General features: G+C 27.6%; 1 protein-coding gene across 1 annotated transcript; it reads left to right on the top strand.

The window, feature by feature from the left end:
- The first annotated feature begins 9,934 nt into the window (after nt 1-9,934).
- On the top strand, nt 9,935-18,904 carry LOC137830162 (ABC transporter B family member 11-like). The gene is made up of 12 exons (XM_068637337.1): nt 9,935-10,321; nt 11,120-11,174; nt 12,331-12,506; nt 12,581-12,802; nt 12,927-13,165; nt 13,324-13,849; nt 14,145-14,418; nt 16,377-17,242; nt 17,318-17,584; nt 17,692-17,955; nt 18,033-18,326; nt 18,406-18,904. The coding sequence occupies exons 1-12, from the start codon at nt 10,040-10,042 to the stop codon at nt 18,760-18,762; spliced, it is 3,822 nt and encodes a 1,273-aa protein (XP_068493438.1). The 5' UTR covers nt 9,935-10,039; the 3' UTR covers nt 18,763-18,904.
- The last annotated feature ends 4,511 nt before the right edge of the window (nt 18,905-23,415 follow it).

The raw sequence follows: 23,415 nt of genomic DNA, 5'->3' as shown, positions 1-23,415 counted from the left end.
GTTCGGCCCGTAGTCCGAACACTCGGGTGTTCGACCCATTAGCTAGAGCAACAATTATAAATGTTGAATATATTTTTTGATCCAGAAGTTGGCCCAACTACGAAAAGGCCTAATAGCTCCAAACGACATTCATCTTTGGTAAAATTGGCATGACCCAAACCGTAAATGTACATTATAATTGATTCGGTTACTTGTTTCAAACAAGAAAGGACCTAAAGACAATACTATGCAAAGATATAACCCCAAAATACGAGGGGAAATATTAATAGATTAATTATGCAGTTATCAACTCCTAACGAGTGTTATAAAAGGGCCTTGAGACTCTAAGCATAGGATAAGTTGACTCTAGCAACCACCACAACAATCTGACCCAGGTCAGCCTGCCAGAACAAATATATTTTTCCATTTTTGTTTATTTGTTACCGTTATAAATTTTTGAAATGTAGGTATGAAATTTATTTATTGTGTGTTTAAAGTAAGAAAAAAAATTATGTTAAGTCATGTAATAAAATAGAGATGGAAATTAAATAGTAAGATGAAACTATGAATGAAAAATGAATAAGTAAATAATGTTTTATTAAAAAACTTGTAAAATTTGTTTTATTATAAATAATAACAAGTTTTTATATGGTAGATATATGGAAACTTTTGAAGGAAATAAATGGTTAAGCATGTAATGTAAGCACATTCTATCGATAGAAAAATAACATAATTGTATAAATCTTATTTTCTAGAAGGGCAATTTTCTCTATTGTGACCTTCGTTATGACCATATGAATATTTGTTAGGCTTATTTGATATTGGTTAATCCATTTCATTATGTATACGATTAATAGTTGATCTTTCCTATTCTTTTCGTCGCATGTGTGGGTCGAGTATAAGCTTTGGACTCACATAAGGAGACCAATAATCTTCATTTTGGACCAGATGAAATTGGACCTCGTTGGCCTTTTAAATGTTGTGGATGTTGTAGACGCGAGCAACAAATGTGGCCAATTGTAGATGACATTACAGATAAACAAAGAAGATATGCTAACAAGGTAGCCTAAGCGCTTGAAAGTGGTCACAATCACACCACCACTCAGTTTCACAATGTATGACATAGGTGGTCGTTGAAGCTCAGGAGTCAGTATCTCCTCAACCTCAAACTCTAAGTTTTGCCTATCGTATCTTGTGACATGACACATGATTGATTGTTGTTCATTTTTCTACAATAAACTTGCAATCTTTTCATGATAAATATGACATCTCACAGCATGAACTTTGTCAAATTCCAATTGTTAAAACAACGACTCATCTCTCCAACATCAAATCGTCAAATGATGTACCAAAGCTCAAATAAGCAAATGCAGCACGATTGAATTAAGAAATAAAAGAAATACACTACTATCACAAAAGATCATTTAGTACTTCTTCTATATAAAAAAAAAGTTGAATTTTTTAGTTTACTAATTTTGTAACTAGTTTTTTTTTTTTTTTACTCTGAAGTCCTCCAATAAATCTACAACTTCAATTAATTAATTTTTAAACTTAACAATGTGTTACTACAACCTTATAATAATAATAATCAAAATTGGTATTCTCTCTAACTATTTTTTTCCTAGTCTCCTCCATTTGATAGAGATCTATGTGGTTATAAATTTCTCATTAACGTAAATTTCCCCCCGGGTGATGCATCATTTGTTACCGTCAGATATAAATATAGTATTGAAATAAATAAATGATTTGGATACTTTACTGGCAACTTTTTGGGTAGATGTGCAATGAGAAAATTGAAAATAGTAATTTATTCCTCGTGTATGATGGTACTCGTGTACAACCAAGATCATTGTAAAATGAACCATAATTAATTTTAGTTCAGTTATGTTTGATTTTTTTAATAAATTAGTGTAATTTGATAGATTAATTATTAAAAAAGGTTTTAAATTATTAAAATAGATAAATTGTATAATTTTAGTGTAAAAAAATTATATCTAGCTGATACAATTTTAGTGTGAAAAAGTCAATTTAAATTAAGATAATTATCACTTTCTAAAAGTAAACACAGTTTTTAATATAATTAAATTTTAACTAAAATTATACTAATAAAATTTTAACTAATAATAAAACAGTTTTAATTATATTAAAATTGTATCAACTTATACGAATTTAATTAAACATATTGAAGTTGTATTAAGTGAATACAACTTCATTTTCGTAAGACTAAAGTTATATCGGATTGCCACTATTTATTTAATTTAATAATTTTTAATTTTTTTTATCTATTTAAGTAATTAACGTATTAAATTTTACTAGTTTGATAAAAAGACCTTTGTCTGCATCGATGAGTCCGATTTTGCGATGTTTCAGAGTATCTAAATTCTGGGCCATCCTTACAGTGAGATGAGCTTCCTTATCTAACCAATAGTATCAACAAAATATGGATACAAAAATTTGGTATCTTTATTCTCAATCCTCTTACTATGTTCTTGTTACATTTAATCAATTGGTAGTTATTTTTTTGTCTTTACTCATAAATTAGGACAAGTTCTGTTTGACTAGTAGATATTATTGGATATCCATTTGAGGTAAGTGGGGTAGGTGGATCTTCAGACAAAATTTGCTATACGGAGATTTATGATTCAACAATCATACTTATACCTTAATACCCATTCCAATTATTTTACACTTAAATAAATTATTATTTTAACATAATATAATATTTTATTTTAAAAAATAATTGTAAAATAGTTATTTTTATTATTTACTGTGTAAAACAAACTTTATTATCTAAGATTACGATGGTAAATTATCTCAAACTGCCAAAACTCGTCACAATTATTAATGTGAGTAGCATAAGCACAAATTCTGTAAAGTTTGATACAGGCTTTCTAGTAAGCACATGACAAAAGCCCACACTTAGCCCAGGGAATTCCAACAGCTATTTTTTTTTAACAGCTCATCACCATCTTATAAAACTGGTTATAATCAAAGTTTACTTTTGATTAAAATTTGTTTTAGAAAACAAGTTTGAAGTATTACTTAGTATAAAGAAACACAATTCTAAAAAAATCAAGAGTGTGATTATTACTTTATTAGATTAGCGTAGTTTTTTTTTTATAAAGTTTTCGTGTTAGGCATCACTATGCAACTTGACATCTCAGCTAAGCTGACACCTCAAGTAACAACAATCATCTGCCATCACATGAAAAAAAATATTATTAAAAAAAAATAAAAAATACAAAAATATGGGGGAACTAGACCAAAACTCATATGTTAACACAAACGATACATAGGTAGATTATACTTATTCATAAAGAATTCTAAGAACAGACTAGCTGGGAGTCTATTATACCAATGAAAAGATTCTCTATGAATAAATCCTAAATTAGCCAACTTATCAGCACACGCATTCCCTTCACGAAAAATATGAGTTACCCTAAACCTGATTGTCCCACAAAAATTAAGACAAGTATTCCATCGATTCTGAAGCATCCACGGAACATTAGTCCTAGTAGTAAACGCAGCACAAACCAAGGCAGAATCACATTCAAGCCAGACATAGTAAGTCCCATTTTTTGAGCTTCCTCCATAGCATGTATAACTCCATAAAACTCAGCAACCAAAGCAGTTTGAACTTCAAGAAACGCTGAAAAAGCACCAATAAATTCTCCCATACTCCCACGAAATATACCTCCACAAGTAGCAAGACCAGGATACCCCCTAGCAGCCCCATCAGTATTAATTTTGACCTAGCCTGGTGAAAGAAATTCCCATCTAATAGGAAGAGGACGAAGAACTTTACCACTACGAGTCTTAATACCGAAAAACTTAATCACGTTGAAGACCAACATATCATTCTTCATTGAAGCTTTAGACGAATTTCCCACTAGACAAGTTAAATTTTTAATTATCGAAATAGCCTTAGAAACCCCAATCTTATCTTGAAATCTAGCATAATTCCTCATACGTCATATCATCCATATAGAAAAGGTTATCACCACAAGCTTAATCAATTTAACCAAAGGACTACCATCACTCTTAATAAAAGAAAGTAGATCATCTTTATTAGAGAAATGAGAAGTAAGAAAAATTTGTCGTACCCAACTCCAAATATGCAATGCGTTAGAACATTCAAAAAATAGATGTTGAATAGATTCCTCTTGCTTTTCACAAAGCGAACACATAGAACATATATGCAAACCCTTATTCTGAATATGTTGATTTGTAGGAAGTCGCCCATGAAAATTTTCCAGAGTACTAGAGTTTTGGAAGGCGGAATAAATGAAGACCAAATGAATTTACCCCAACCACCTGGAACTCCTGGTTCCAAGAAAAAAGTCCTAGCCGATTTAAGAGTGAAACGACCAGACTCATTTAGAATCCAATTAGGAATATCCTGTTCCTCTCTAATCATGATATGATTAAAAAAAAAAAAAGACATCTGCTGTAAAGAGAAGGGAATATTCCAATCACAACCTGTCCAACTAGTACAAAAGTACTTAGTAAATATTTAAGAATAATTTATTTTAGGAGTTTTTAGCTTAAAACTTGAAGTTTCTTTAATTTTTTTATTTATTATTTCTTGTATTTTAATATATTTTTTATTATCCTTATTTTCATTTCATTTATTATTATTTCAATTTTATGCACATAATTAATTATTAGACTATGTTTATTATTTGTGGGATTAATTTTTAATTTTGTATGCAATTCAAAATAAATAAAAAATTAACATTACAAACAGAAAGTAATAAATATTTAATTATAAGATGTTATATAAACCTTACACACAATAAAAATTATAAAAATAAATTCATATAACAATAATTTAAATCAATAAATTAAAAAAAATATAACTTAAATTATATCAATACTCATTAGATCAATTCATTTAAATAAAAAATCAACTTATTTAAATAAAATAATTTGTTTAAATTAAAAGAAGCATACACTTTAAAATAAAAATAAAAATAAAAGTTTAATAAGAATTATTTTTGAATTATAATTATATAATAATATATGTTTGCTTAAAAATAGAAATTTAATTTGTGTAATATATATATATATATATGCCATTTCAAATTTACTAACTAGTTTATCCGATATTTAAGCAAGCACTTTTAATATAATAAACTAATCTATTAGTTCAGAACCCGTATGATAGAAATAGTTTATCAAATACTAGGTATTTAGTTTTCCTTAGACATACGCAATGTTTCTTTTATACAACTAATTGTCTAATATTTTCTAGAATTAATTGTGTCATTAAAATTTTATACATGTTCCTTCCATTGCTCGTTTATTTAAATTATGGTTGAAAATGAAGTAAATTATACTTTATATAAAAATATATATTAATTTATTAAAAATTTAATTAAAATTATGATTAAATTTAATCCATTTATTAAAAGTGTAATCCAATTCATTTATTAATAATTTTCATAAATGGACAACCAATATCTTAAAAATTTAAAAAATTTCAATATTATATTTTTTAAAATTGAAAAAAATGTAAATCAAATTTGAAACTATATATTTTTTTTAAAAAAAAAAAGCATATTTAAGAAAGATTAAATTATAAAGATTAGTTAAATTAACTTTGGTCCGTTAAACATTCACAATATAGTTTATTAAGTTTAAAAAATAGATGAATTAGATAAATTTACACGTAAATGGGTATATATGGATTGGGGACAAATTTTACTCTAGTACACATCTAACAAATATTAACTTGGTTAGGGTGATATTGGAAAAATCTGGTATTACTTTCTAAATAAGAATGCTATATTTTTGAATTTGGGTTTTTTTCATGAAAGTGGAGCAATGTAATACCCAAACTCATACAAAAACAAATTACAGAACACTTAAAACTCTTGTATTGTTCTTATAAAAGGAGTAGCTAGTATTACTGGGAATAGTGTTGCTACTAAAAATCAGGAAAGATAGTTTTCAGCTGGCTCTTATTTGATCCAACAAAGACTAAGATGTTATGGTTTACAAAATTAGTAAAGATGTTGTTTTAATATTTAGCTTTTTATTTAAAACTAATAAGGGAAACTTATTTTACATTAAACCATAACATGATAGATTAAGCTGGATTCTTTTTCCAGAAAATTGCACTGATAGTTAATACTTATATATCAAATCATTTTCACATGCACTTAAATACTTAACATATTTATAATTTTACTCGTAACCTTCGAAGGTCATATCAAGTACGCATTTTTTTAAGCATGTAGTGAATTTTCTCATCTCTTATCTTAACAAGATAGAGTTGAATTTATCATTACTTTTTAGTTTGTCTGTTTTTTCATTTTTTATTTTTTTTAATTCCACGTCGACTAGAGATAAAGACATTTCATTGTATATAAGTGGGTGCAAACTTCATCTCATGAGCCAGTTTCATAAGGTTGAGTTAGACTTATTTTTGTTGTATATATTGTATGAGATCATTTTTTGAACATATTTTTTTCTTGATGAAAACAATTATCATTTTTTGAACATATCTATGGTGACAACTCTAATTAGCGCTAAAAATAAACGTGAATTTGTTGATGGAAGCATAACTAAACCTACTAAACAAATTTTTTGTATTTTTCTTGGCACTACTGCAATAACATGGTTGTATCTTGGATTCTCCACTCTATCTCAGCTCCTAATCAACAAAGTATGTTATGGATGGACAATGTTGGAGATATTTTAGGTTAACCCGTCTCACCCCATCCATACCCTACCAGGTTGACAAGTTAGGTGGACTGGGTTAATATAAACTGACGGATTCAAAATGTTGATATGTCTCACCTAAATGAAACAGAATAACGAACTTGTCCACCAAACCTGATCCACTTGTCAACTTAAAAAAAAAAAAGTCAAATAAAGATAAAAGTAAAAAATATTCAATAACATATAACTTACCATAAAAAGTAAATGGCCATTATGATAGATGTTGTAAGTTTAACAAATTTGGTGTAGGTCTTCAAGATACTTAAAGTTTTATAATTTGTTATATTTATAGAACAAAAAAATCATGAAGATCTAAACTACATTACACCTACATTGCCTAATTGTTTCTTTAGGTTGTGTATCTGTTTCTAAAGTGGGAGCGAAGAGATGCGAATGCAGCCTGAAAAACGAAATATAAAATTATGAAAAATGAAAAAAAAAATATTAGACTTTTCATCCTGCGAAAGAAAGTCATTCTTTATAAATATTTTATTAATTTTTACTTATAAACAAAACTCATAATCAAATAAACAAAAAATATAAGTAATTAAAATTAAATTAAATATAATAAAATGTTTATTCTTTTTTTAACATAATAAATAATTAAAATAGTTATAGTTTGAATATTTAAGGTAAAGTTCATTAATCTGTACCTACAATCCATAAATATAGATAAACACTATTAACTTATACAATTTTATATTGAAAACATTGCTTAAATAGTTTTTAAAGGATTAGAATGACAATAAGTAGTTAAATTAAGAAATAAAAAAAGAAAGAAAAGAATATATTTTATTTTTAAAAATTAATAACACCTTGTATATTAGTTCACGTAAAATAATGGTGTACCTTTCATAGTGTTAAAAAAAGAAATAGTGTTTTTACCTATTTCTAACTTGTGAGATTATCTCTCTACCCATTATACATTTTCTTTGTGACCATTACACCATTAGGTACCCTTTAATTGATACGTAAACCTAACATATTTTGGCCTGCAATTAAAACCTTTTATGTTCATTTTGTAGAGGCTAGCAGAAATTCGGCACTATAGTTGTACTAAGAGCTTTTAATGTTTATGAAGTTTTATTATGGTCATTACTTGCAAATTTTCATCCCATGCAGTTTTAGAGTTTTTGTAAATAAAAATCTAATTCAAATACTATTTTTTATTTCTAAAATTGCTTTAGTTTATAAACTTGTACTTTACTCTCTTAAAATATCTTCGTTAAACTAAGTTGTTTCTCCGTCATTTTTTTTATCAGTAATAAAAAATAAATAAATGGAAACCACTTCAGGAGTGGTCCAACCCTTATACATAAAGAGTTAGCGCCTTATCAACCTCCAATCAAGGAACACCTTCCAACTTAAATAAGAAACAACCAAACTAAACTCAAGAAAGCATTAAACAACCAGTTTCATACAATCCACTGGGTTCAAAATCCAATTGGGATACTTAAAAGAATTACAACAGGATTTTGCAAAAACTCAAGACCGAAAAATTTAGTCATGTTATCTCCCTGATTTAATCAATTTAGTGAAAAGATAATAAATGGTAAAAAAAATCCAGGTCAATTAAAGTTAATAATATCAATGCAGTTTAAATTAATAAATAATTTAATATTTTTTTGATATTTTTTTTTATCTTGTGTGACTCTTCAACAACAAAATTCATATAAAATGTAATGATTTCACTATAAGAAAATTATTAAATAAAAACTAACTTTAAATCAAAAAATTAATTACTTACTATATAGATTAAATTAAATACTATTTTAGAGACTAAAATAATTATTGATATCTATATTAGTTTTTATTATTGATAAATAGTTTCTAAATTGATATTTAATTAGCTACCAAGATTTTAGCTAATAACTTTAAAATTTAAATAATCGATAACTAATGAGAATGATGATTCAATACTTGATATCAGTGAAACTTTATCTTTCTACACAAATATGCCAACCTTAGATGTTGATTACGAAGTTGATGATGTCCATATCGCATGTGATGACCATCATAAAGGGTTGTGGGAGAATGTTTCAACTTAACAATGTAAACAATTTACTTATGTTTATTGTTTATAATGCAAATTTTGTATGTTTACTCATGTTCATATTGTATAATGCAATATTTGTATTAGGCTTCATTCTTTTTAATAGTTTTTAATAAGATGTAAAATTCGTTAGTTTATTTAAATAAAAATAAATGTTATATATTTTTTTTTCCACAATGTTTATTCGATATCATTGAATTATCATAAAGTCTTCTTTTTTTTCAGTGAATAATCAATATATAATATCAAGACAATCAATCTTACAATACAAATCTTAACTGACTAAGGCAACATGTATAAAAGCAATTAACTTTTCATGAAATTTACTCCTAATTTTACGTAAGTTTTAATAAATAACTAGGAGTATATAGATTGAATATGTTTTGTGTTTCCAGTTTCCAGCGTTTTGGAGCAACGAAAGTGAAAATGAAATAACGTTTGGATGGTATATGCACAAAGTTAAGAAAATGGAGGAGATATATGTTATTAAATTTTCCACACTAGTTAGTTATGTCGTGAGCGAAAGAAGATAGCATAATAAAATATATTAAAAATATTTTATTAATAGTTATATTTACTTTAAACACAACCAATTATAATTTTAATATAATCAATAATGTCATAAACATTTTATTAATATATATTAGTTTTAAAGTTATATTACTTTTTGTTATAATAATAAATAAATATTTATTTTAATTTTATTTATTTTATTTAAATAATATCCTTTTTACTGTATTAATTTATTTTCAGTTTTCATCACACCACCTAAACAAAGTATTGATAGAGTGTTTAATATTACTTTATGTTATGGAAGAAAAATTTTAGAAAAACTATGTCAGAGAATTTAAAATTTTTTCTACGTTAGTATGCCAAAATCTTTATGCTAAAATGACCCAACTGTTAGACGAAACAATTAATGCATTGTTAATTTCCCGTGGCCATCACGGAGAAGAATCGATCCATTAAAATGTACATTGACATTTCTGCATAACCACTATAATTTTTCTTTCTTTAAAATTTTAGTTTGTATTTCCACTTTCTATTCTTAAGGTAGAATATATTTTCCCTACGTGCTTTCTGTCTCTTCTTTCTCACTACCCTTGTTTGTTGATCGCGAGTTTTTTATTTTCCAGATTTTATTTCTTGTTCATATTTTCTGTTTAGCTTTGTTTCAACCTCACACTGATTCCTTGATTTGAGGTGTTATTGTGTTTCTGAGTTGTTATTTTTATTTTCTGAATTTTGTTGCATGGTTGGAACGTAGAGGGCAGTGATATAATGTGTGAGATGGGTGTGGAGAATGGAGATGAGATCAAACATAAGGAGGCAAGCACATCAGAGGGAACACGCAAGAAACAGAAAGAAAAGGCAGAGACAGTTCCATTTCATAAGCTGTTCGCTTTTGCAGACTCCACTGACATTCTTTTTATGGGTGCTGGGAGCATTGGTGCCATTGGAAACGGCGTCGCTTTACCTCTCATGGCATTACTAATAGGTCAAATAATTGATGACTTCAGCGCCACTAAGCCAAACTCTAACGTACTCCAAGATGTTTCCCAGGTAAAACCATCTCACTCACCTCTCTCACACATCATTCATTAATAATAAATTTTGTTCTATTTTTGTTTTTTTATTTTATTTTATTAATATATATATAGATCAATTCTTTTCTCCATGAAATTAAAAAATTAATAATTTTACATTCACAAATATTCATGAATTACATTATTAAACTCATTTATTGACTTTAAACAAAGACTATAAGGAATTACGATTGTATAGAAGATACATATCTAACAAATTTCACTAGATACTAATATCTTAATAGATATTATTTCTCATTTGTGAAACAATTGAATCATCACATGACTCATTCATTATATTCATATTGTATTATCGAAGTAGATATACAACAGATTAATAATATACAAAACAAAAAAATAACATTCGATTTACTATTATATAAATATATAACTTTATGTTATGTTTAAATTTTTATTTAAGAAAATCATAAGGGTATAGCATCTCACTATTATTGTTAGGAAATAAAAATTTCATAATAAATTTAAATTCTAGTAAATATTTTTGAAGACTACAATCATAATTTTAATATAATTCTATTTCATATATCACTAACTATTTTTAAAAAATACATTTTATTTCCGTACATATATTTAAAAAAGTTACAAATATTAAAATATACATTATATAATCAAATTCGTAATCCAAAAACTAGTAAGCTAGAATAATGAAAGGATGTTAGTAGTTTACTGAGATATGTTTTGATTTTGTAAGTAGGGTTTGGAAGGTTTGTTAAGTTACAATAATCTGAGTTTGTTGTGATTGATACAAACGCAGGTTTGTCTTAAATTGGTATACTTGGCACTAGGATCTGGAACAGGAGCCTTTCTACGTAAGTACTTCTATTTATATATATATATATATATATATATATATATATATAAGTGTTTCTATTTATAAGTTTTTTACTTTAATATTAAAATATGTATGTTTCATTTCAGTTATATCACTTCTATTTTTAAACAAAATTTTCTCCATACCCAATTTAAAAAAAATCCATACCTAATTTTTTAAATTAGATATTGCCTATACAAAAAAATTCATAAAAATCGAGACGAGACTATAACAAATTCATTTCTTATCTCTAATTGGCATTATTATAATTGTTTATCTATTAATAGATAAAAACTATTTTTTGCTGATGTTTGCAAAATTTTCTCAACCAATATCACTAAATTTATTTTTTGATAGATGTTAATTCATTTTTTTTTCTATTGAAATATGTATTGCTTATTTACTTATTTATTAATATTGGATAGTTATAAAGTAATAGTGTTTTTATTTAGTGGCAATGAAAATACTTTATTAAATAAATTTAAATAAATCTATTTAAATAAAATATTTCAAAAATTAAATAATTTAAAGATCAATAAAATAAATTTAATTATTCTTGTCAATACATAAAAACAAGTAGTTATTCTGGAGAAACCATTACAAACTAAAAGATGACATCACACTCTATTTAACTTTAAAAGATAGATATTAATATTTTTTATATTATTAATAAAATATCATTTATATGTTTTTATTTATATTTATAATTATACAAAAATTATATATCAACATAATAATAAGTTTATTCTAATCATATATTGTATAATTATTTATTTATTTTATATGAAAATAATATATTTTTCAAAAATATAAATTTTTATTTTAAAATATAATTTATAATTTAGTTGATTTTTAATATATAGTAATTAAATCATTTAATTTTTTGTCAAACAAAAAATTCTTTAAATTTTTATTTTAAAACTTTATTCTCTTAGTTACATAATTTTTTATTTAAGTTTTAGTAAATATGATATTTTTTTAAATATCATTTTATTAAAAATATTAACAGATGGAGTTTAGTAGAGCACTAGGAAAGGAGGTAAATTATGAAATGAGTAACTTGACCACATTATAGTTAGGGAGGATGATATGAAACCACATGAAGAACAAACACAACATTAAAGTTGAGTTGAGAGAAGCATTTGATTTTTCAGAGGTGTCATGTTGGACGGTGACGGGGGAGAGGCAGACTACACGAATAAGGGGACTCTATCTGAAAACTGTTCTGAGACAAGATATTGCTTTCTTTGATGAGGAAACAAACACCGGAGAGGTCATAGGGAGAATCTCAGGTGACACCATTCTCTTACAAGATGCCATGGGTGAGAAGGTACCTACCTACCATATGCTTATGCATGCAGCAACCTGCAAGAGATCAATTTTAATGTGTTTTTCTCTTATCAGGTTGGGAGATTTCTGCAGCTTATAGCAACATGCACTGGCGGATTTGTGATAGCGTCTGTGAAAGGGTGGCTTCTCACTGTTGTCATGTTGTCCACTTTTCCGCTTCTTGTTTTGTCAGGTGCTGCTATGGCCTTCACCATAGAAAGGTTTGCTTCTAGAGGTCAAACGGATTATGCAAAAGCTGCACGTGTAGTTGAACAGACAATTGGCTCAATAAGAACCGTATGCTTTTTGTTCAAAGTTGAAACATAACTATAGAATTCTATATATACTTTCTCGATCAATATACTCAGTTCTTGAAGAGACATGATATTCATATTTCTTAAATTCCTTTGTGTATTTCCAGGTTGCAGCCTTTACTGGGGAAAAACAAGCAGTATCTAGTTATAAAACAGATCTTGCACATGCTTACAAATCAGGAATTCAAGAAGGTTGCATTTATGGAGTCGGTACAGGCACACTTTTGTTTGTTACTTTGGGTACTTATGCTTTGGGTGTATGGTTTGGAGCAAAGTTGATAATGGAAAAAGGATATAGTGGGGGCACAGTGATGAATGTGATTTTTTCCATACTTATTGGCTCATCGTAAGTATCATTTTAATTTAATGTTTTTATTCTTTGAAGGAAGTTTGACAGTTCATATAGCTTTATTTTATTAAAACTAACACACATGCACGCACACGATTTTTATCAAATAGATCCATAGATCTTATTTACATAGTTTTCTTTTTTTCATATCTTAGGTCTCTTGGACAGACATCCCCTTGCATAAATGCTTTTGCTTTAGGTCAGGCTGCAGCTCACAAAATGTTCCAGACAATTGAAAGGAAGCCACAGATAGACGCTTATGATCCAAATGGGAAAATATTAGAAGATATTGAAGGCGAAATAGAGTTAAGGGATGTTTATTTCAGTTACCCATCAAGACCAGAAGAACTGATATTTGATGGATTCTCTTTTCATATAAAAAGTGGCACAACTGCAGCGTTAGTTGGACAAAGTGGAAGTGGAAAGTCTACAGTTATCAGCTTGGTAGAAAGATTCTATGATCCACATGCTGGTGAAGTTCTTATTGATGGTATTAACCTGAAAGAATTTCAGCTAAGGTGGATCAGAGGAAAAATAGGCCTTGTCAGCCAAGAGCCGGTGTTGTTTTCATGTAGCATTGAGGACAATATTGCATATGGAAAAGAAGGTGCAACAATTGAAGAGATAAGATCTGCTGCTGAACTTGCAAATGCTGCTAAATTCATTGATAAGCTTCCACAGGTTCTATGCTCAACTTATTACAAAACTAGAGAGGAAGACTTTGGAAAAACAGGGGGGATTGATACTTTTTATACTACAATACCCCTTAATCATTAAATGACTTTTCACTTAACATGTTAAATAGTTATAATTAATGTTAATAACCCTTTTAATAGTTACATAAAAATAACACACCTTAATGCATATTCATTCATATCATCTCATATCTTTACATCACTTCATTTTCAAGGCTACTTCTTTATTCATAATCTTGGAACTTGTTAAGTAAACTTCAACTTTTTACCTCTGCATGCAGGGATTGAACACACTGGTTGGTGATTATGGAAGCAAGTTATCTGGTGGGCAGAAGCAACGCATTGCCATTGCAAGAGCAATCCTGAAAAATCCTCGAATTCTACTTCTGGATGAAGCCACAAGTTCACTTGACGTAGAGTCAGAAAGAATAGTGCAAGAGGCTCTAAACAGGATCATGATCAACAGAACTACTATTGTGGTGGCGCATCGCTTGAGCACAGTGAAGAATGCTGATACGATAGCCATCATTCACAAAGGGAAAATGATTGAGAAAGGTACCATACGATTCATTGAAATGATGCCTTGTTTTGAGTTTCCATTGATTCATAGATTATTAACTCTTTGATTCTGATACAATCCATGCATCATAATCATCACAATATTGCTTCTATATATCTTACTTTAGTGTAACCAGTAGCCCCGCCTTCTTCAAACGGTACACAACTTTTATAAAAAAAATGTGTATAATTCTACTTTAACAGTTTTTATAAAAATAATTTTCAGATTCTCCATTATATATCTTTTTGAATTTTTATGTTGTGTTACATTATAAATTCATATAAAAAAAAATCAAGTTTAACGTGACATATCCTATGTATGAACATTTTTTTCTATCATTTAACATGTATAAACCTATTATAATATATTTCAAATATTTATATTTTTAATAAGATAAGAAAAAAAGTTAAACAAAAAATTTAGATAAAACTAAAAATTATTAGGTTAATAAATAATAAATTAAAAATATATTCAATTTATTTTATGAGAAAATATATGTATTTTTTAATATATGAAGTAACATTTTATTAACGATAAAAAAATAGCAGAATAAAAATTTAATCTAAAAGATCAAATAAAGAAATCAATTATAAATTATAAATATTTCACTCAATTAAAATTTTATCATTCATTTATATTATAAAATAGTTTTTTTTTTTCAAAATCATGATTTCTTTTAATTTCGTCTCATTACTTAAAATGTTCTTAATTTTATCTAATTAGTAAAAAAAGAGAAAACATTCAAATAATGAGGATAAAAAGTTATTATTAATTATAATTATTGATTAGCGGTCGAATTAAAAAAATTATAGTGTAGTCCGTCTAAGACAATGATAGACTACCTAATGCCAATGAAATGAGATGATAGTATACTAGTAGTCAGATGAACTCAAATCGTCTTTCAACGAATTCAATAGTGATTCTAGTGAACAGAATTCAAAATTAGCAATAACAGTTAAGCAAAAGGGGTTATGATTGTTAAGTAGGAAAATATAAATATAAATGATGATTTAAAATAGAAAATAATGCAACTTGACTCCCAAGTTATTCCACCAATGAATTTCTCATAGATTCTCTAAATATTATTCATTTCTCAATCCTCAAATAGAGCTAAACCAGATTGAACATGTGTCAATTTGATTCAACTTGAAACTCAACAGTAAAACATATGTCTAATGGTTTAATCATTACCTACTTTGTTTCCATGTATATATTCCATGAGAATGTTTATCTCCTATCTTTTGAATCATGCACCCAAAAAATTAATTAGAACAATCTCAACTAACTGAGAAACCAAACTTTTAATATAAGAAAGACTCTCAATCATGCACTCAAGTATAATCTCTCACAAAAACTCAGTTTTCCAGTAGATTAGAAAATAAAAAAACTGCTATAGAGAATTGAAAAAACAAAAAAAGAATCAACAAAAAATGTTTAACTTGGAGGCAAAACAAAAGAATTATAAAAAAGAAAAGAAATTAAGAAAACTCTGTGAACCTCCCTCGTTTCTCCTTAAAGCTTATGTCTTTTTATAGGTCTTTCTGCTCCAAGGTTCTTGAAAAAATATTCTATTTAGATTTTGTTTCTCAGTTTTCAAAATTATTGTATTTTGCAAAAGATTTGTTTCCTGTTTTTAAGATATTGTAGATTTGATTTTGTTTATCTGACTCATCCACAAAAGTAGTTATTTTCTTTGGACCAGTTACCCTACAAACAAAGAATTAACAAAAATAATAGTTAACACTCAAATAAACTCAATTATATAAATATTTATTAAAACAATAAATTTATTTATTATTATATTACATAGTTAAACATATAAAAATTCGTTACTTTTATTGAAGCAGTATATCTATTTTTGTATATAATATATATTTATATTTCTAAATACCTAAATATAAAAGCATCTTGAATTAGAATTGCTTACTCTTTAGATTGTGTGTTTATTAATCAGGAACACACTCAGAATTATTAAAGGAAGATGGAGCTTACTCGCAACTTATACGCCTACAAGAAATAAACAATGATTCAGAAGAAAGTGCAGATCATCACAGCAAGAATGAAATTTCTGGAGAATCCTTTAGACAATCTAGTCAAAGGAGATCATTTCAAAGATCTATCAGTAGGGATTCATCCAAAGGGAACAGTAGCACCCACTCTTATTCTGTTTCCTTTGGTTTATCCAAAGGAGTTAACGTCCCTCATTCTGAACTTGAAAACTCACAACCCAAAGAACAAGCACCAGAGGTTCCACTCAGCCGCCTTGCTTCCCTCAATAAGCCAGAGATTCCTGTTCTTCTGATTGGATGTGTAGCTGCCATAGCAAATGGTCTTGTAAATCCAATATATGGGTTGCTGATTTCCATGGCCATGAAGACATTTTATGAACCTTTTGATCAGATGCAAAAAGACTCCAAGTTTTGGGCACTGATGTTTATTACCGTTGGTTTTGCAGCATTTCTGACAAATGTTGGACAAGGATACTTCTTTTCTGTAGCAGGATTCAAGTTAATCCACCGTATCAGGCTAATGTGTTTTGAGAAGGTTGTCAACATGGAGGTTGGTTGGTTTGATGAACCTGAAAACTCAAGTGGTGCCATCAGTGCCAGACTCTTTGCAGATGCGGCTTTGGTACGTGCCCTTGTTGGTGATGCGCTGGGACTATTAGTTCAAAATTCAGCATCTGCATTGGCAGGTTTGATCATTGCTTTCACTGCATCTTGGCAGATGACGTTAGTTATTCTTGTCCTGGTTCCCATTTTAGGATTCAATTTTTATGTTAAGATGAAACTCTTGAAGAAATTCACTGCAGATGTAAAGGTTAGTTTTGTTTTCCAAGTACATAGTTATTATATGAGTAACCGCATTATTCAGATTATATGTTTGTTGCAACAGATGATGTATGAGGAAGCAAGCCAAGTTGCTAATGATGCAGTGAGAAGCATAAGAACAGTTGCATCGTTCTGCGCTGAAGACAAGGTTATGGAAATGTACAGGAAAAAATGTGAGAACCCCATCAAAGCAGGAAGACAAGGAGGATTGATCAACGGATTAGCGTTTGCGCTTTCGCTTTTCACGTTGCTTAGTTTTCAAGCAACCGGTTTCTACGCAGGTGCTAGAGTTGTGGAAGCTGGGAAGGCGCCGTTCTCAGATGTTTTGCGGGTACTGACTCTTTCTTTCATGTTTATAACATTCATTATAAACTTTTGGAGAGAAATGCGTAAACAATATTGCATTTCAATCTTTGTAGTTGTTTTCATGCTTTTCAGGTTTTCTTTGCATTAATTCTGGTAACTGCTGGTATCTCCCAGTCAACCTCCCTTGGTCCTGACTCAAGCAAAGCCAAGTCAGCCACTGCTTCCATATTTAGAATGCTTGATAAGAAGTCAAAAATAGATCCCAGTGATGAGTCTGGCATCACACTGGATAGCGTGAAGGGAGAAATTGAGCTTCGTCATGTGAGCTTCAAGTATCCATCTAGACCTGACATACCCATTTTCCAAGACCTCAGCTTGGCCATCCATTCTGGCAAGGTACATACAGTTTGAGTTTTATATATTTTAACTTTTCATTTTCAAAAGGTACTTCACCGCCAAAATTGGTGTTCCAGACGGTGGCTCTTGTTGGTGAAAGTGGAAGTGGGAAATCAACAGTGATAGCCTTGTTGCAAAGATTTTATGATCCTGATTCAGGGCAAATCACACTTGATGGTGTGGAAATTCGTGAGTTACAACTCAAGTGGTTCAGACAGCAGATGGGGATTGTAAGCCAAGAGCCAGTTTTGTTCAATGAAACAATACGTGCCAATATTGCCTATGGAAAAGAGGGAAATGCTACTGAAGCAGAAGTCATAGCTGCTACAGAATTGGCCAATGCACATACATACATTAGTGCCCTACAACAGGTAAAATAAATAAGCATTCCTTAGCTTGCTTTGTGTTGTTGTTGGGTTAAGGAGTTTTGTTAGTTCATTCCTGTGGCAGGGTTATGATACTTTAGTGGGGGAGAGAGGAACCCAATTATCTGGTGGGCAGAAGCAACGGGTAGCCATTGCACGAGCCATAATAAGAAGTCCAAAGATACTACTGCTTGATGAGGCGACGAGTGCCTTAGATGCGGAGTCAGAAAGAGTTGTTCAAGATGCATTAGAGAAAGTCATGGTGAACAGAACCACTGTGGTCGTGGCACATCGTCTATCCACAATAAAAAATGCAGATGTCATTGCTGTTGTCAAAAATGGAGTCATAGTGGAAAAAGGAAAACATGAAGAACTCATCAACGTCTGCGGTGGATTTTATGCTTCCTTACTCCAACTTCACACAAGTGCTTCCACACCTTGAATTTTGCTTGGAGAAAACTACACATATATACTCTTTTTGCAACTTTCTTTTTACGATTTATTTGTAATCAATTTTAATCAATCATAAAGGGATAACTTCATCCCTTTTTCAAAATTAATAAAAAATATATTATTATTAAAAATTCATATATTAATAATTCAAAATAATAGTTGTGTTTAATAACACTACGCATGATTTAATGGGATAACTTCTACTAATGAACAATTGCCTGAAGAATAAGTGGATATATCATTATTATATTATATTATATTTCACAACAAATTAGGGGTATATAAAAAAAAATAACCATTAATACTATAACATCCCCAATTTTATATACTTCAAACTATCATTATATTATATTTCACAACAAATTAGGGGTATATACAAAAATTAACCATTAATACTATAACATCCCCAATTTTCTATACTTCAAATTATCAGAATATTTTACTACAAAAGTATTTTACTTTTTTTATAGGAATTAAAATATATATACACCAAAACAATTGTATAAAAAGATTCCCTACTAATTCTCATATCCTCACTGTTTAGCTTCATCTCCAATGCTTAGCTCTATTACATGTAAGTTTTACTTCCGTGTAAGAAACAATATCATAGTATTTTTTAAAAAAAATATCCACAAAGCATCCAAAAAAGAAATTTAATTATCAAAGGCTATGAAACTCGAACACTCCTCTTAAATGACATTTCGGTTCGGACACCGACACTTGTATGACACTTGTAGAACACGTATCCGTGAAGTGTCTAATTCAAAAAGTATTTGTTAGATTTATAATAATTCTAGTACGGTTTTAACACAATTTTAAAAAGGAAAAATACATTAATTTTCTCAAAATTCAAATTTTATTGTATAAATTGTTATTATGATTATAAAAATAAGAAACAAATCATTGTCGACCAGTCATGAAAAAACATCTTTCTACTCCAAAAATAATCTGGAACATACTTGTGCACATAAATCTTTATTGTCAATTTATATAATTCACAATTATATAATATATAGATTCGTGTCCCAGTGTCCTACATTTTAGATATTTTACATATCTCTGTATCTGTATTCGTGTCGTATCAGTGTCCATGTCAATGTATGTGTTACATAGCTCAAAATTCTAAAAATAACCTAACATGCATTAAAAAGTCTTGATTGATTAATGATCTAAACACACCAGATACAAAATCAAATTATTTATATAAAAATAAAATTTTTAAAAAAATAGAAAAATCCTTATTCTAAACAAAATTTTTGATAAAACAATTTTACTTTACTCATAATCATGAATTCAAAAATATCTTCAATCAATATAACGAAAGAATGAGTCAATTTTTATAAAAAAATTTAAAAGAATAATAATTTTTTCAAAATAAATTATATAAATGTTTAGCTTTAATAATAAAATATTTAAAGATTATTTTAATTATTCTATTTCTAGACGAGTAATATTACAATATTAATATATATAATGTAGTTTAAAGTTAAATTTGGTGTTACAGCAACTCCATTGGAAACAACGCTTATTAGATTATAAATTTTCATCTATATGAGTGTTTATTTTAAAATATTCATTTGATAAAATGTTTGTAAAAATACTGTGGTCAAGGAATCCAAAGAATCTACCTCGAAACTGTGTTTTCTTATGAGAAACGATACTTTAGCTAAAAGTTATATATAATTTTGTATATATTGATTTAAATATAAATATATGTATATATATATATAATAAAGGATAAATTTATAAATAATATAAAAATATTAAAATAATAATATTAAGAATTATAATATAATTATGTAAAAAAGAGTAAAGTTGTTAATAATATATCATTACTTTTTCTTATTGTAAAGAAAACGAATTGCCAGTTGTCTAATCGAGAAGATATGCACGTATGAGCTGAAATTTATTCTGATTAAAAAAATTGTTCAAAATAGTGATCAGATTAAAAAAGAATTGATGATCGCTTAGACCAAGATTTCAAATGCAAGTTGGAAACACGAAAAAATATTTTTCTTTTAAAAAATTATTTCAATTGGAGTCACCAAATCAAAGACCAGCTTGTTAAGAAAATAAACAACATTTTGTATCCTAGTTTTAAGGAGATTTTTTCTCCAATTAGCTTAGTTGTTCTTGAGTACCTAAGTTTCTCCCATAAATGTGAAGCCATTGACTCTGAATATTCAACAAACACATTTCCCACATTTTTTTTAATTTTCAAATAAATATACTTGATAGGACGTGCTTGCATTATTTTTTTCCAAATACTAAATTTTCAAGTGTCATTATTTTTTCACTTTAATGAAAAAATGCAAGATTTTAATTTTAAGAGGAGTTGCATATCGATAATCAATTTTATTTTATTTTAAATATATTTTAAAGAAATAATTAAAATAAAAAAAATAATTATATAGTAAATTTTAATTAAATAACCCTTATATTGTGATATATTTTAATTCAATTTGTGTTTCAATATTATATAACAAAAATTGCATTAGAATTTTCCTTTAAAAATAGAATGGAGCTATAGAAGCAATCTACGTGGAAAGTATGAAACAAAATATATTTCAAATATATTCCGAATCAAATGACCAGCTGTGATATGATGATATGTTTGCATTAAATTTGTTTCTATAATATAAAATACAGAAATTCTTAAATTTTATGGATCCAAATTGTTTCTTACTCTAATAAAATAGAATTCTAGAAACTAAATTTTGAAATAAAGAAAAATATCATTAATTAAGTAATTTTGAAGAAAATAATTATAAAAATATATATTTCTTATTCATGCTATAACTTGTAGTTAAGTATCTGATATACTCAGAATGTAGTAAATCATTTAAAAATAGCATCTAACGGTCAATCATCGTCTATTATATTTTCAATGATGATTTTTTAATTATAAGTACTGTATAAGAGCTGTAATACAATATATTATTAATTATATAAATAAGGTTACCAAATATCATAGTATTTCTCCTAACCAGAATAATCAGATCAACTTTTGTTAACTTTAGATTTACATTAAATTCTTATTTCGGTTTTTACTTATTCTTCATTAAATTTTGCATTGATAGGGACGTTAAACTTGAAAAGATTAAACGTCTACCTCATTAACTATTGAATGACGTTGGGTTTAATGTTAAAATACATATAAATATAGTTTAATTGAATTTATATATTTTTAAATAAAAGAATTTGGATAAGAAATTAGAAAATGGAATGGTAGAAGCAATTTGTCTTTAACAAAATATATATTATATTTTTTAACTTATTGAATTTTTTTCCCTTTACTATGACATATGTGTAAAGTATTTGTTAGCTTTTGATAATGACTATTTCTTACAATATATTTTTTCAGTCTTTCCTCTTCTTCTTTTCTTTACAGGTCTTGTCTCTTACTAGTGATTGTCTATTTAAAAAAAGTGAATTTAAGAGTTTACTTCAACTTATTTTCATTTCCATTCCGCAAATTAATGTTAGTAAATTAGCTTCTCGAAAATTTAGCTTTGGATTAAATTTAATAATTGAAAAAAAAAATTCACTGTAGGAAAAAAATGAGAAATATATTTCTCAAATGATAATTAGGATGATATTTGAATATTTTATTATTCAGATTTTATTTAAAAATAATCAGAATTTTTATATAGAAGTTTTTTTTATCTAGATTTTTAACCTCATTTTTCACAAAATTGATCATAGAAATTTACTTTGCACTCATCAAAATTATTATTAGTATAACTTCATTATACAATTTTTTTTATTTGTTCTTTGGGTGTGATGTCTTCTCAATTAGTATTTGTTAGTTCAAAATTTTATTGATATGTTTGGATCATTAATTAAGATTATGTGGTGCAAGTTAGAATATTTGTCTTATCTTTAGGAGTTGTAGTTTTTTGTGAGTAACCTATTTTTAATAAGATAGAGGGGAACTAGTTTTACCTTTCAACCCTTTGTTAGATCATGATTGTGAAGGTGATAGGTGATAGGTGATGTGATTACAAGTTTTAAAATTCTCTAATAGGGTTTGTTGTTGAGTAAAATAAATATTGATTGATTGAGATTGATTTTGAAAGCATATAGATAGTAGATATTTGATAATTTGGTAATTTAAATGTTTTAATTTTGATGTCAAATGAATTCTTTAAAAGTTATTGAGTCCGGTTAGGAATTGTTTGAAATGTAAATAATAATAAAAGTTTAATGTTTGAGTTGAATTTGAATTGATCTTATTTAAAAATCTTGACTACATAGATATTTGTTGACATCTTAATTCAATGAGTAAAAGTCAAATAATGAGAAAGGTAGTATTATATTGATCATATAATGTTTTATAAAATATAATTTTAGTATTAAATTGAGTTTGGGTAAAACTTGAAATTTAGTTAACAGGAAAAATTACATTACTTTCAAGTTCATTTTCGCTCGAGTGAAAATTGAGTAAAAGTTTGACCTGCTCTCAGATCCATTTTCACGCGAAAATTGAGTAAAAATTTGGATTATATATTCTTGTGTCTATTTTTACTGAAGTGACAGTAGTTTTGCTCACTCGAACAAAAATAGTATGAAACTTGATATCAACCCATCTTATTTTGATATATGTATATATTTTAAATTTCCAATAAAAAGATATATATAT

The sequence above is a fragment of the Phaseolus vulgaris genome, chromosome 7 (genome assembly GCF_000499845.2).
Source record: "Phaseolus vulgaris cultivar G19833 chromosome 7, P. vulgaris v2.0, whole genome shotgun sequence".
Classification (NCBI taxonomy): Eukaryota; Viridiplantae; Streptophyta; class Magnoliopsida; order Fabales; family Fabaceae; genus Phaseolus; species Phaseolus vulgaris.
The sequence above is the reverse complement of the archived record's forward strand: the minus strand, read 5'-3'. Positions and strand labels throughout refer to the sequence as shown.

Bases quoted from the DNA above. Each gene is read 5' to 3' on its own strand.
- LOC137830162 (XM_068637337.1), top strand. From the start codon at position 10,040: ATGTGTGAGATGGGTGTGGAGAATGGAGATGAGATCAAACATAAGGAG. The intron at 12,803-12,926 runs GTATGCTTTTTG...GTGTATTTCCAG, and splicing joins CAATTGGCTCAATAAGAACC to GTTGCAGCCTTTACTGGGGA. The intron at 17,585-17,691 runs GTACTGACTCTT...CATGCTTTTCAG, and splicing joins CGTTCTCAGATGTTTTGCGG to GTTTTCTTTGCATTAATTCT.